The following is a 14,663-nucleotide window of genomic DNA, read 5'->3' on the forward strand; positions in this document are numbered from 1 at the left end:
CACAGTCACACACAAATATACACAAATTCAGACACAGGTATGTGCACACATACAGTCATAAACACAAGTTCACACACACCTACACAAATGCACACTGTACACACATAGGAACACACAGTTACCTAGGAGCATGCGCGTGCACGTGCGCGCGCGCGCGCACACACACACACACACACACACACACACACACACACACACCATGCCCAGGCACCTACTGAAGGCACAGACCAAGCTGCATGTGCCCAAGTTCACACATACACACACACACACACACACACACACACACACACACACACCCCTTAACTCAAACACCAGCAGTCAAGCCACTTGAGCGTGTTCTGGCCTCCTGCCCTGGACTGCAGCCCAGTCCCTCCCCTCGCCTCGCCTCACCCATCCCCCTAACACTTGCATAAATTCCCTCCCTTTGCCCCTTCAACAACACAGCCAGCCTGTGACACAAGGACAGCACTGTACCTGGCTTCTGCCCTCTCCTAGCAAACCATCCAGGACCAAATTGTACCAGCCAGCAGCAGCATGGGTAAGACTGTGCAGTGCCTACCCGGTGCCAGATCCTAGTAGGGTCTTCCTTCCAGAAATGATCCAAAACCAGGGGGAGGGAGCAGTCAGAGGAAGAGGAGCTGGATTTATCTTTGTACCACAAACGCACACACGTAGACGTGTGTCCACACTTACACACAGAGAGGCAAGCACAACTCATCAAACCTAGACAGTGCACACACCAGCTTTGGCTACGTTCTGAAGAAGGACAGAGGGATGGCTGGGAAGGGTGGTCCTGGGATCCTCCTGCTCTTTCAGCAGGAGAGGGGCTTCCTGTAGCAAATAAGCAGATTCGTAGCGCAGCAGTGATGGAGGAGGCAGGCAGTCCTGGTTTCAGCTTCTCCTTGGGAGAGTTGTAGGCAATGCCAGGCTTTGGGGTGTGGGTCTCTAGAAGCTCCATACTATCAGGGAACAAAATGAGTCCCTCGAGCTTCTGTTTGCTCCTGGGGACCTGTTTTTTGTCCCTTTGGAGCTGGTTCTTCTCTGGGCTAGCCTAGAAAATCCACTGAGCTTTTGCCTGAGTTTATTGCCAACTCAAAATGGTCAGATACCTTGCTTGAAATGCTGAGGGGGGGGGCATTATAACCCCCTCAAGCAGAAGAGATACTCGCTGCAACTGGAGTAGACTTAGGAGTCTGACACTTGGGAAGACTGAGAGAGACAGAGCTGCCTGGCAGATGCTGTGGAAAGAGCCATGCTTTCACGACATCTTTACATCTCTCACTCTCTTTGTAGTATTTGTCTCTATCTTGATGTCTTGAAGTTTATGAATCTCCCTCCTGTTCCCAGCAACTTCTTTTCTCTCTCCTTGGAATCACATGCCAAACCCTGCTAACAGCAACAAGCCTCAAATTCTATTCATTGAGACTGGTATTCTCTCTCTCTCTCTCTCTCCCTCTCTCCCTCTCTCTCTCTCTCTCTCTTTCTCTTTCCCTCACTCTCTCTTTTTCTCTCTCCCTCCCCCCTCTCTGGTTCTCTCCTCTCTCATTATCTCCTCTCTTTCTTCCTCTCACTTTATCTCTCTCACTGGTTCTCTCCCCCCCCTCCCATCCCCACCCCGGTCCCCTTTCTCTGGCCTTTTCCTCTTTCTCTGAGCATGGATAACATGTTCTCCCTCCTCTGGCAACCTACTCCTATTTTTATAACCTTTATTTCAGCTGCATGAAAAACTTTTGCATACATTGTCTTAGTAACTCATATTGCTACACATTTCCTTTTTATATTTTCTCTTACTTGGAAAAGTGCTTTTGACTATGTTATCTTTTTTTTTTTTTTTTTTTTTTTTTTTTTGCCAGTCCTGGGCTTGAGCTCAGGGCCTGAGCACTGTCCTTGGACTTTCTCAAGGCTAGAGCTCTACCACTTGACCCTCAACACCACTTCTGGCTTTTTTCTATGTATGTGGTACCAAGGAATCGAACCCCGGTCTTCGTGCATGCTAGGCAAGCACTTTAACCACTAGGCCAAACTCCCAGCCCTGACTATGTTATCTTAAAATCCAGCTGGAGAAGTAGGTAAATTATACTATCACCTGCTTTGGGGAAATGAAAGAAAATGGAAGTCAGGCTTCTGGAATTGAATGCTGTTGCTGCCTCCTGGTCTCCTAAGTCATTTGGCTCCCAGGCACTGGTAGAGGCTCCACTCTGACTACTCCAGGATTCTCACTTGTGGCCATGAGACTTGGCAGGGAACTCCACTCCAGGATTTCTTTTACCCTGCAGCTTCCCCCAAGATGTCCTTCAACTCCTTTTCCTAGCAAGTCCCGAACTTCTCAGCTTTGGGTCCTGGCCACTGTCCTTCAGAGGCAACTTTTTTCCAGTGGTCAACATGACCTTTCTTCCCAGGTTCTGAGAGGGCTGTCCTTCTCCAGGCAGAGGGGAGGAGGCAGAAAGTGGACCGGCACCCAGCCTTGACCTCCAGTCTCCTCCCCTGGTTCAGTTATATAACCTCAGGATGTGACCAGCAGCCTGGCTCAGGACCAGGGAGAGAGAAGCAGGAATGAAGCCTGGCCCCTGCCAGTGAAGTGCCTTGGTGGAGAGTATTGAGCCCAACACCCTACATTCTTTTCTTTTTCTTTCCTTTTCCATCTGTCATGGGCTTGCACTGGGAGCCTGGGCATGTGCCTGAGTTTGTTTTTTGTTTTGTCCATTGTGGGGCTTGCACTCTGGGCATAGGTGCTGCCCCTACTCTACTACTTTGAGCTGCAGCTCTACTTCTGGTTCTTGAGTGGTTAATTGGAGATAAGGCTCTCAGCCCAAGCTGGCTTCCAGCTGTGTTCCTCAGATCTCAGCCCCTTGAGTAGTTAGGATTAGAGGTATGAGCCAAAGGCCCCCACCCACCTTGACTCAGCATGCTACTTTCTCCCTAAGTGCAGTTCCCCAAGAACAGTTCCATTATTTGCTTGTTTGGTTTGTTTTATGGTGCTGGAGATTAGAGTCTTGCATGTGCTAGGTAAGTGCTCTGTCCCAAAGCTATCTCTCCAGTCCTTATGTTTTTGAGACTAGGTCTCACTATATAGCCCAGGGTAGCCTTGAACTTTCTATCCTCTTGTCTCAGCTTCCCTAATGATGGGATTACAAGAGAACACAACTAGTATATTTGTGTGGTAGTCTCTCCACCCGCCCCCTTCGCCTTGGCCAGTCCTGGGGCTTTAACTCAGGGCCTAGGAACTGTTCTCAAGGCTAGCACTCAACCCCTGAGCCACAGAGCCATTTCTGGCTGTACTGAGGAATCAAACCCAGGGCTTTGTGCATGCTAGGCAAGTGCTCTACCACTAGGCCTCACACTCCCAGCCCCATGTGTGGTGCTCTCATTATCCTCTTTCCACAGACAAAGTAGCAGCTGAGGTTAAGGATTAGGTAACTTGCTCAAGTTCCTATGGCTAGGCAGTGCTAGGCTATTAGGCATACCTAGGCACAAGCACAGCCTCTACTGTGCTTGGCCTGGCTTGCCTCCTAAACCCCACTACAGTGTTAACCCACCTCCAGCTCCACTGCCACATGCTCACCACAGGTACAGGTGACCGGGTGGTGGGGCTGGAGTGAGAACCTGGGCAGAGCTGGTCTGCCCAAGCCAGCCAGCCAGGTAAGCAGAAAAGGGAGCCTTTATCCTCCCGTGCAGGCCGGCTGCCAACATGCCCCATTGTTTCCACAGCTACAAAATGTTCCAAGTGTGGCCCTGGCTACCCCACCCCTCTGGAAGCCATGAAAGGTAATTGCCCAATGAGTGAGAGCCAGTGTCCCTCCCTCCACTGCCCCCATGGCTGGTAGGGTTGGGAGCCTCAGGCCTGGCTTTAGTCCCCTGGTGCATGTAAGCTTCCACCGTTTCCTAACCTACCACCCCACTGGCTACTTCCCCCCACCCCACCCCAGGACCCCGAGAGGAGATTCTCTACCTACCCTGTATTTACCGAAACACGGGCATTGAGGCCCCGGACTATGTGGCTACAGTGGACGTGGACCCCAGGTCACCCCAGTATAGCCAGGTGAGGCAGGGTGTGGACACTGGCACCTCCAGGACTCTACCCCTGGGCATGGTGCCAGGGCCGTCCCTCCCTAACTCCATCCTTTGTTCTCGCTGTTCACTGCACAAGGCTGCCTGTGGGACAAAGGGAGTGTAGAGACCCAATCTGTGCTGTGCTGTCAGGCAGGGGTGGTGGTGGGGGAGCCCCTGAGGCTTTACCTGGTGAGCACCCCCGGCCTTGCTGCCTCTCTCCAGGTCATCCACCGGCTGCCCATGCCTTACCTGAAAGACGAGCTGCATCACTCAGGCTGGAACACCTGCAGCAGCTGCTTCGGGGACAGCAGCAAGTCACGCAACAAACTGGTGCTGCCCTGCTTCATCTCCTCCCGCGTCTACATAGTGGACGTGGGCTCCGAGCCCCGCGCCCCTAAGCTGCACAAGGCATGTTCTCTGCTCTTCAGCTGGGAGCTCTAACCCGCCATGGGTGGGAAGTCAGCCCCAACTGAGCTGCTGCCTGCTCCGACACAGGGTCAGGGTCAGCAGCAGAGAGGGGGCAGGGAGGGCAGGCTTGAGAAGAGTTACCGAGGCACGCTGAGCTGGCATTACTCAGCTGCTCAGCCAGAATGCCAGAGGAGAGGGAAGAGGCTTCTTTTACAGAGAAGGAAGAGATCCAGTTTACCTCCCCCGCCCCCACACCCAATGAAGAGCTCAGTTTCCCTGAGGCTGGAGCCTCCAGGCCTTCCACTAGAAGGACATCTTTAGCAGGCTGACTTTCCCTTGCTGTTCTGTAGAAGTTACCAGATTCTGTACCATGTTCCTGTGGGGAGAGAGCTGTTGAAATTTCCTTCAATTCTTTTTCTTTTTGTTGAAATGTCCTGTAATTTGTGTGTGTGTGTGTGTGTGTGTGTGTGTGTGTGTGTGTGTATGTGTGTGTGTGTGTGTGTGTGCACATGCACTCATGCACATGTGCACACTAGTCCTGGAACTTGAACTCAGGGCCTGGGCACTGTTCTAGCTTAAGGCTAAAACTCTATCATGTGAGTGACAGCTCCACTTCTGAGTTTTTAGTGGTCAACTGGGCATAAGAATCTCACAGATGGGGCCAGGAGTTTGGCCTAGTGGTTAAAGTGCTTGCCTAGCATGCATGAAGACCCGGGTTCCATTCCTCGGTACCACATACATAGAAAAAAAGCCGGAAGTGGTGCTGAGGCTCACGTGGTAGAGCTCTAGCCTTGAGAAAGTCCAAGGACAGTGCTCAGGCCCTGAGCTCAAGCCCAGAACTGGAAAAAAAAAAAATCTCACAGACTTGCCGGCCTGGGCTGACTCTGAACTGGGATCCTCAGATCTCAGCCTCCTGAGTAGCTAGGATTACAGACATGAACCACTGGCACATGGCTCCTTAATTTTTTTTTTAAAGGAAAAAAGCCAATAAAATAGGGGAGTGTGGGGATAGAGAATAGGGACTCCAGGCTATGTAAAATTCTGACCCCATTCCCCACCCCTGTCTAGGTCATCGAGGCCAAGGAGATTCAAGCTAAATGCGATGTGAGCTGCCTGCATACCAGCCATTGCCTGGCCAGCGGGGAGTTGATGATCAGCACCTTGGGAGACCTTAAGGGCAATGGCAAAGGTATCCCCTGGCACTGTCAGCTTGTGAAAGCTAATGTAGCTGGGGGGAGGGCGTGGCATTTGTATGTATGCGGGGAACAGATCCCAAGCTTGGGGAGCTATAGGATAGAGAATGGGGGAAAGCCAGCTGGTGAGAACCATCCAATGCTTTAAAAGTTAGCAAGTAGGGGCCAGGAGTTTGGCCTAGTGGTAGAGTGCTTGCCTAGCATGCACGAAGACTTGGATTTGATTCCTCGGTACCGCATGCATAGAAAAAAAGCTGGAAGTGGATGCTGAGGCTCAAGTGGTAGAGCACTAGCCTTGAGAAAGTCCAAGGACAGTGCTCAGGCCCTGAGCTCAAGCCCAGGACTGGAAACAAAAAAAAAAAGTTAGCAAGTAACTTTAATTGTATTGGGCATTCCTATGAAGATGAACCTAAACTGAAGTTTGAAGTATAGCCAGAATGGGCTGGATACTGGTGGCTAGCACCTGTCATTCTAACTACTTAGGAAGCTGAGATTCGAGGATCATGACAGTGTCAGTAGAAAAGTTTGAGAAACACTTTCAGACAACAGCTGTGCACAATGACACATGTCTATTATACTAAGCTACATGGAAAGCTAGAATCAAGAGGATCATGGTTCTAGGCCATGATTCTAGAAAAGTTCAAGAAAAGTCTGCGATACTACATCACAGTGGATGAAGCTAGATGCAATATCATTCACCTGTCATACCTGTGTATGACCAGTGCAGTGAAGAACAGGAGTGGCTCAGTGCTACAGAACTGCCTGGCAAGCAGAAGCTCTTGAGGAATACAAATGGATTCATGGCCCCAGAAAATACACATACTTAATACCAGTCTTCATGGATTATGAGCAAGTTTCTCAGTTCCTGAGAGTCTTTCTTCAGGGGGTGGGTCATAGGGCTTGAACTCTGGGCCTGGGTGCTGTCCCTGAGCTCTTCAGCTCAAGGCTACCAGCCTACTACCCCTCCCCCTTTTCTAGTGATTAATTGGAGATAAGAGTCTCATGTTCTTTAGTGCCTGTGCTGACTTTGAACTATGATCCTCAGATTTCAGCCTCCTGAGTAACTAGGATTACAGGTGTGAGCCACCGAGCTCGGGTCCCTGAGAGTCTTTACCTCATTTATGGTTATGATCAAGTCTGACACTTACAAAATGTCTACTGTGTACTAGATACAATCTATGAGGTCGGCCCATTAAAATTCATTTTGCAGGTGAGAATACTAAATCACAGACTATTTAAGTGACTGACCCAAGGTCACATAGCCAATAAATTCCAGAGCTGGAACTCAAATCCAGCCATCTGGCTCCAGAATCGTTGGTTTTCGGTAATACTGAGGTTTTCCATTCAAGGTCGGCTGGCTCAACAGGAGGCCACACTCCCAGCTTTTCTTTTATTCTTTTTTAAGCATCATACTAGCCACACACAGTGCAATCCTCCTGAGTGTTGGGATCACAGGCATGCACCGTCACACTTGGCTTCTGCCTCCAGAATCTATGTCCTAATCCCCAATACCTACTGCCTCTGTCACACTGCACCAGAGACCTCCATGTACAGGTGCCGAGTGGGATATGGATTAGGCCATGCAGTGACTACACTAGATGTCACCTGACTGCCTTGTCCTGATGGAAAGGATGCACCTTTAGTAATGCCTAGGAGTAGACAGCTGCCTGCAATTGCAAAGATGTGTCAAGGCACCATAACATACTCAGCAAAGGAGCAACGTGTAACAGAGAAATACCTGCTCTATGAGGGGGAAAATGCAGGGAACAGAGTAGAATGTAGACCCTGGGAAGAATCCTGCTATAGCTGTAGGAAACTGGGCAAGAAAAGCCCAGGTTTTGAATTCTAGAAAGTTCTCTTGGGTCAGAGGGAGAAAACAATGGCCTCTGTAGTCTGGGGATAAAGGTGGAAGGCAAGGCAGGAGCATCACCTCCCGCCTGGCTGGCTCTGAGAGGGATCTTTTGGACCTGTGAATTTGTTTTTTTTGTTTGTTTGTTTGTTTGTTTGTTTGCCAGTCCTGGGCTTGAGCTCAGGGCCTGAGCACTGTCCTTGGACTTTCTCAAGGCTACAGCTCTACCACTTGAGCCTCAGCACCACTTCCAGCTTTTTGCTATATGTGGTACCAAGGAATTGAACCCGGGTCTTCATGCATGCTAGGCAAGCACTTTAACCACTAGGCCAAACTCCCGGCCCAGGACCTGTGAATTTAAGGAGCTGGCAGAACCAGGGCGGTGGGCAGAGGAGCTTTAGAGATAAGGACTGGGCGGGAGGAGTCTCTACCTCAACCTTACTCTCCTCCTCCTCCCCTGCACAGGAGGTTTCGTGCTCCTGGATGGGGAGACCTTTGAGGTGAAGGGGTCGTGGGAGCGGCCTGGGGGCGCTGCCCCCATGGGCTACGACTTCTGGTACCAGCCTCGACACAATGTCATGATCAGCACTGAGTGGGGCCCTCCTAATGTCCTGAAAGATGGCTTCAATCCAGCTGACGCAGAAGCAGGTGAGGACCACGCTGGGCCAGGCAGGAGCGGTCTTCTCCCAAGCCCCACTCCAGACCTACACCCCTCTTTGCCTCCTCCTATAGATCCAGACTGTTGGAGTAATGAAGATTTGTTTATGTCCCCTGAACCCACTGTCTAACCCTCTGCCCTAGTCCTTACCCCTGGCCCTGATTCTGAGGCCACTCTTGGGTGTCACCCTCACTCCAGGACGGTATGGAAGCAGCATCCATGTGTGGGACTGGCAGCGCCATGAGATCATCCAGACCCTGCATATGAAAGACGGGCTGGCTCCCCTGGAGGTCCGCTTCCTGCACAACCCAGATGCTGCCCATGGTTTTGTGGGCTGTGCCCTCAGCTCCACCATCCAGCACTTCTACAAGAATGAGGTACCTGTGCCCCTCCCAGCAGGCTCAGCACCTGTGCCCAGGCTTCAGAGCCCTGCTCCCTGCTTCCACCAGCTCAGGCTTCTCCAGGAACAGAAACAAGGCCACATGCCTTGGCTCTCTTCTCTCAGTGCCAGACTCATCCCCCTCTCATCTGAGTCTGTTTTCTGTTGCCACAATTAAACATCACAGACAGGGAATAAAGACTAGAGATTGATTTCACTCGTGAGTCTAGAGATTGAAAGAGTCAAGGTTGAGGAGGGGTATCTGGTAAGAGCCTTCTTGCTAGTGGTGGTTTGTGTGTGAAGGGGTGCATACTGTTCCTGAGACTCGAACTCAGGGCTTGACCTTTGTCCCTGAGCTTTTGTACTCAAGGACAGCACTCTACCATTTGAGGTACAGCTCCATGTTAAGCTGTTTAGTAGTTAATTGGAGATAAGAGTCTTACAGACATTTCTTCCTTGGGCTGGCTTTGAACTGTGATCCTCAGATCTCAGCCTCCTGACTAGTTAGGATTACAGGTGTGAGCCACTAGCTTTTGGGCTATTGGTAACTCTTTGCAGAGTCTTGAGATAGCACAGGGTACCACCTGGTGACCGAGGCATGTATAAGAGAGAAAATGTTGTTTATAACAAACCCATCCAGGAAATAATGCACCAACTATCCCCAGGGATGGGAGATCATCTCTCTGCCAAAGGCTATTTGAATACTTATAATGATCAATACAGGAAGACAGCCAATAAACACAAGAGAAACATTACATGCCTACCTACTGGACTAAATGCGTTTGAGGGCCTTCTGTGGCCCCCAGGATGGATGTTCCCCTCTCAGAGATCCTCCCTGTACCACCTCTTCATGCTTCACGAGGATTACATTTCAACATGAACACACTGGAAACCAGGCTTGAGTAAAAAACCAAGTGATGACATGAGACCCTGAGTTCAAACCCCAGTACTGTCACACACACACACACAAGCACACTTGAATCCTAACTGGCCATATTAATTGACTGATTCCCAAACAATTTTGTGATCTTGTAAGTCAGGCACTTCTGATAAGAAGCGCCAGCCATGCCATGGTGAAGCAGGGAGGAGACCCTTCTGGCAAGAAGTCCCCCGTTTCTGTTGGCTCCTGACTGATGAGTGTCCCTGTCTGCCTCCTAACCTACCTCCACTCTCTGATGTAGGGAGGTACTTGGTCAGTGGAGAAGGTGATTCAGGTGCCGCCCAAGAAAGTGAAGGGCTGGATGCTGCCAGAAATGCCAGGTGAGTGCTTGGTAGGGGTGGAATCAGAGGTTGAATCCAGTCTGGGAAGCAAGAGGCCTTTGAGCACCTGAACCCACTTTCCCAGGCTTGATCACTGACATCTTGCTGTCGCTGGATGACCGCTTCCTCTACTTCAGCAACTGGCTGCATGGAGATGTGCGGCAGTATGACATCTCCAACCCGCACCAGCCCCGCCTCGTGGGACAGGTAGGGACTGGGCAAGGAAAGGGAAAGAGGGGGGAGTCTGCGATGAAGAGAAGGCTGTGAAGGAGCTGGAAGATGATGAGGGAGGAATGGGAAAAGTACAACTGAGGGCCAAGGGAAGAATCAGGCTCAGGGCTGTGGAAACCATGAGTGAACAAAGGGTCATGTGTGGAAGGGGTGGAAACCCGCCCGAGGCCAGCTGCTTTTCCTGCCATGTCTGTGCCTCTCACTATTGCCCCCCACTTTGTCCCTTGCTCCTCCCCATCCAGATCTTCCTTGGGGGCAGCATTGTTAAGGGAGGCCCCGTGCAAGTGCTAGAGGACCGGGAGCTGCAGTGCCCGCCAGAGCCACTGGTGGTCAAGGTGAGGACTGTTCCCTGTGCATGCCCCCTTTGCCTCCATGCTCCAGGAGGAAGCCGGGCACGTGGGAGCATGTGTGGGGGATGTGGGTGCTGCCTGCAGTTCCCTCCCCAGATCTGGGTGCTGCCTTGAAGTCTGACCCTTGGCTTTCCCAAGGGAAAACGGGTGCCTGGAGGCCCTCAGATGATCCAGCTTAGCCTAGACGGCAAGCGTCTGTACCTCACCACATCCTTGTACAGTGCCTGGGACAAGCAGTTTTACCCTGACCTAGTCAGGTAAGAGGTTTACCTCCCCCACCTTCCTCTCTCAGAGGGGTTATTTGGCTAAAGACCCATGGGGAACCCACCCCCATAAACTCAGATTACAGGAAGGAAGCAGTCACCTCTCACCCCTTCTTTACCCACTTCCTCATTCTACCAGGGAAGGCTCTGTGATGTTGCAGATTGATGTAGACACCGTCAATGGGGGCCTGAAGTTGAACCCCAACTTCCTTGTGGACTTTGGGAAGGAGCCCCTGGGCCCAGCCTTAGCCCACGAACTCCGCTACCCAGGAGGTGACTGCAGCTCAGACATCTGGCTCTGAAGTCTGACCTCAGAGCCTCTTCCTCTCATCCTCGGCGTCCACGGAGGATGAGAGGATGCGCCTGGCTTCACTCTGCTCGCTCTTGACCCTCACCCGGGGCAGTGGGCCCCACTGAAACTGAAAAGAGGCATTCCAAACATGTCAAATGCCATCTCCCTTCCTAACCACTGTCGCTTGTTGCTCACTGTGCTGTTTGTACACAAGCTCTCAGAAGCACTGGGAAATAAACTGGTGACTCTATCCTCAGGTTGTCTTGTCTCTGAGGCACCTGACTCCTCTTCTGCGCACCCATCCCTTCCTGTATGAGGGGCCTGCTGAGGATTTCCAGGGGCTCAGTGATTTAGTGCACACTAGGGATGCTAATGAAACTCCAGTAGAGATTGGGGGTCATAGAGAACTTAATGTTTTGGAATGTGGTTGCTATAAGGATACCCAGGGACAGAGAATGTCCATTAGTGTTTCTACCCTATTTTAAAATTCATGCTTTTTTTTTTAGATTTTTAAAATTGTTGTTATAAAGGTGATATAAAGATGGGTTATAGTTACATAAGTCAGGTCATGAATACATTTCTTTTGGGATAATATTACCCTGTCCTTTGCTCTCTCCTAGTTTTTCTCCTTCCATCTCACCCACAAATTGTCCAGTTCATTTCACCATAGTGTCTAGTGAGCAGCACTGCTGCATTTGTTCACTGTTTGTCTCTCCATTTCTGTACATGCTTGCTTTTTTTTTTTTTTGCCAGTCCTGGGCTTGAGCTCAGGGCCTGAGCACTGTCCTTGGACTTCTCTCAAGGCTAGAGCTCTACCACTTGAGCCTCAGCACCACTTCCGGCTTTTTTCTATGTATGTGGTACCGAGGAATCGAACCCGGGTCTTCGTGCATGCTAGGCAAGCACTTTAACCACTAGGCCAAACTCCCGGCCCCTGTACATGCTTTCTTTTAATGGAACTAAAGTCTTAACAACCGAAGGGAATATAACGTGCATCTTCACACACACCGTAGACCTCTCATGTAGGTAGTTGAATTGATTTCTACCATGAGTGAGACTGCTGGGAGAATTTTCTGTTGTTTCTCTCTCACACGTGGGAGACAGGCACATGACTGCACAGGAGGTCTGGGAACACTGAGGTAAACCAGCCTGAGAGACGGTTGTTGCCTCCACCCTTAGACCCTTGCCTAAATCAAACATTCAAACAGGACTCCGGGGGTTAGAGGTGTGGTTCAGGTGGCAGAGTGCCAGCACCAATCCCAGTCTCAGAAAAAAAAAAAAAAACAACAACTAGGTAGATAGAAAATGAAAGCACAGACAACAGAGTCCTATCTAACTACCTACTATCTATCTGTATTTCTTTCTTTTGTTGCTTCTTTCCTTCTTTCCTTCCTTTCTTTGTTTCTCCCCCACTTTTTTTTTCTTTTCTCTTTTAGTAGTACTGGAGTTTGAACTCGAGGCCACACTAGAATGAATAACTCTACCTGTACCTTTCTTCATACATTGTTTTGTTTTGTTTTTTTCTTGGTTGGTCATGAGGCTTGAACTCTGGGCCTGAGCACTGTCCCTGAGCTCTTCAGCTCAAGGCTAGTGCTCTATCACTTGAGCCACAGCCCCACTTCCAGTCTATGTATCTGGTACTAAGGAATCGAACCCAGGTCTTCATGCATGTTAGGCAAGCACTCTTATCACTAGGCCAGCCAAACTCCCAGCCCAAACACATAATATTTCTAACAAAAGAAACATATTCTGCATCCAGAGTACATAGAAAACTCTCAAAACTCAACACCAGAAAATGAAACAGTACAATTAACAAATGGGAAAAAGACATGCACAGATGTTTACAGATAGTAAATGAGCCCATGAAAAGACGGTCAACTCATTATTCACTAGGGACACTGAGGTCAAAAATATGATGGAGGGCTGAGTTCGATTCCTTGGTACCACGTACATAGAAATAAGCTGGAAATGGTGCTGTGGCTCAAGTGGCAGAGGACTAGGCCTTGTGAAAGCCCAAGGACAGTGCTCAGGCCCTGAGTTCAAGCCCCCTGGGACTGGCAAAAAAACAAAAAACTATGATATAGTGGCTCAACCCTGTAATCCTAGCTACTCGGGAGGCTGAGATCTGTGATCAAGGTTCAAAGCCAGGCCAGGCACAAAAGTCTATGAGATTCTCATCTCTAATTAACCACCAGAAAACAGGAAGTGACCCTGTGGTAGAGCATTAGTCTTGAGCTGAAGAGCTTAGGGACAGCACCCAGGATCAGAGTTCAAGCCCCATGACTGACCAAAAAAAAAAAGCTAAAAAGTGGGGGAGGCAGACAGGAGCATGGCCTAGTGGCAGAGTGCCTGCCTAGCATGCATGAAGCCCTAGGTATCACATACACAAAAAAAGCCAGAAGTAGTGCTATGGCACAAGTGGTAGAGCACTAGCCTTGAGAAAGCCCAAGGACAGTGCCCAGACCCCAAGTTCAAGCCCCAGGACTGCCAAAAAAAAAAAAAGGTTATAAAAGAAGCAATCACTCTAAAAAAATAGTTCAAAAAGGAATGTACTCATTACCTAACTTATATAATTGTAATATCTCTGTATATCACCTTTATAATAACAATAAAAAATTAAAATTAAGGGGCCAGGAGCATGGCCTAGGTAGAGTGCTTGCCTAGCATGCACGAAACCTTGCGTTGGATTCCTTGTTACCACATATACAGAAAGAGCCGGAACTGTGCTGTGGCTCAAGTGGTAGAGCACTAGCCTTGAGTACAGAGGCTCAGGGACAGTGCCCAGGCCCCGAATTCAAGCCCCGGGACTAGCAATAAATAAATAAATAAAATTTAAAATAAAAAGTACTCGGGCACTGCTGGCTGATGCCTGTAACTCCAGCTATTCAGGAGGCTGAGATTTGAGGATGATGATTCAGTACCAGCTGGGGCAAGGAAGTCCATGAGACTCTTATCTGCAATTAACCAAACAAAAATCACTTTGTGGCTCAAAGTGGTAGAGACCTAGCCTTGGCAAAAAAAGTTCAAAGACAGCGACCAGGCCCACTCTATGACCGACAAAAACAGCTTGGCAGCTAGACGAGGTGGCTCACACCTGTAATCCTGCCTACTCAGGACACTGGGATTTGAGGATCAAGGTTCAAAGCCAGCCCAGGCACTAAAGACCGAGAAACTCTTATCTCCATTTAACCACCAGAAAACAGGAACTGGCCCTGTGGTTCAACGTGGTAGAGCATTAGTCTTCAGCTGAAGAGCTCAGGGACACTGCCCAGGCCCAGAGTTCAAGCTCCATGACCCACAAAAAAAAAAAGAAAGAGTTTTTGGCAGTACTGGAATTTTGAACTCAGGGCCTCAAGTTTGCTAGGCAAGCACTCTAGCACTTAAGCCCTTTTTTGCCTTGGTTATTTTTCAGATAGAGTCTCATTTTTAGTTCAGGGCCATTCTGCTCCATAGCTGGGATTATGGAATGGGCATAGATCAATTGTCTAGCTTAAAACCCTTAAAAAATGGTTTCTATGTATCTCATAGTATATATAACTTAAATATATACAATAAAACATAAAACTTATGCTTTAAAAAAATCCATATTATCAGGCACAGGTGGCTCATGCCTGTTATCCTAGTTACTCAGGAGGCTGAGGTTTTTTTTGTTTTGTTTTGGTTTTTGTGGATCATGGGGCTTGAACTCGGTCTAGGCACTGTCCCTGAGCTCTTCAGCACAAGGCTACCG

At 49.5% G+C, this 14,663-nt stretch overlaps 1 protein-coding gene across 1 annotated transcript; it reads left to right on the top strand.

The window, feature by feature from the left end:
- The first annotated feature begins 425 nt into the window (after positions 1-425).
- Positions 426-11,183, top strand: Selenbp1 (selenium binding protein 1). Its single transcript, XM_090341012.1, has 12 exons — positions 426-538; positions 3,709-3,765; positions 3,927-4,039; positions 4,273-4,458; positions 5,527-5,647; positions 7,966-8,148; positions 8,357-8,535; positions 9,719-9,797; positions 9,883-10,004; positions 10,271-10,363; positions 10,517-10,635; positions 10,781-11,183. Exons 1-12 carry the CDS (start codon positions 535-537, stop codon positions 10,941-10,943), a joined length of 1,419 nt encoding a protein of 472 aa, XP_090197138.1. The 5' UTR covers positions 426-534; the 3' UTR covers positions 10,944-11,183.
- The last annotated feature ends 3,480 nt before the right edge of the window (positions 11,184-14,663 follow it).

This window comes from Megascapheus bottae, chromosome 10, assembly GCF_031878675.1.
Source record: "Megascapheus bottae isolate mThoBot1 chromosome 10, mThoBot2.hap1, whole genome shotgun sequence".
Lineage (NCBI taxonomy): Eukaryota > Metazoa > Chordata > Mammalia > Rodentia > Geomyidae > Megascapheus > Megascapheus bottae.

Excerpts from the sequence above, each read along its gene's own strand:
- Selenbp1 (XM_090341012.1), top strand. Across the intron at positions 4,040-4,272 it reads GGTCACCCCAGTATAGCCAG|GTCATCCACCGGCTGCCCAT; the intron begins GTGAGGCAGGGT and ends GCCTCTCTCCAG. Across the intron at positions 8,149-8,356 it reads TCCAGCTGACGCAGAAGCAG|GACGGTATGGAAGCAGCATC; the intron begins GTGAGGACCACG and ends CCCTCACTCCAG.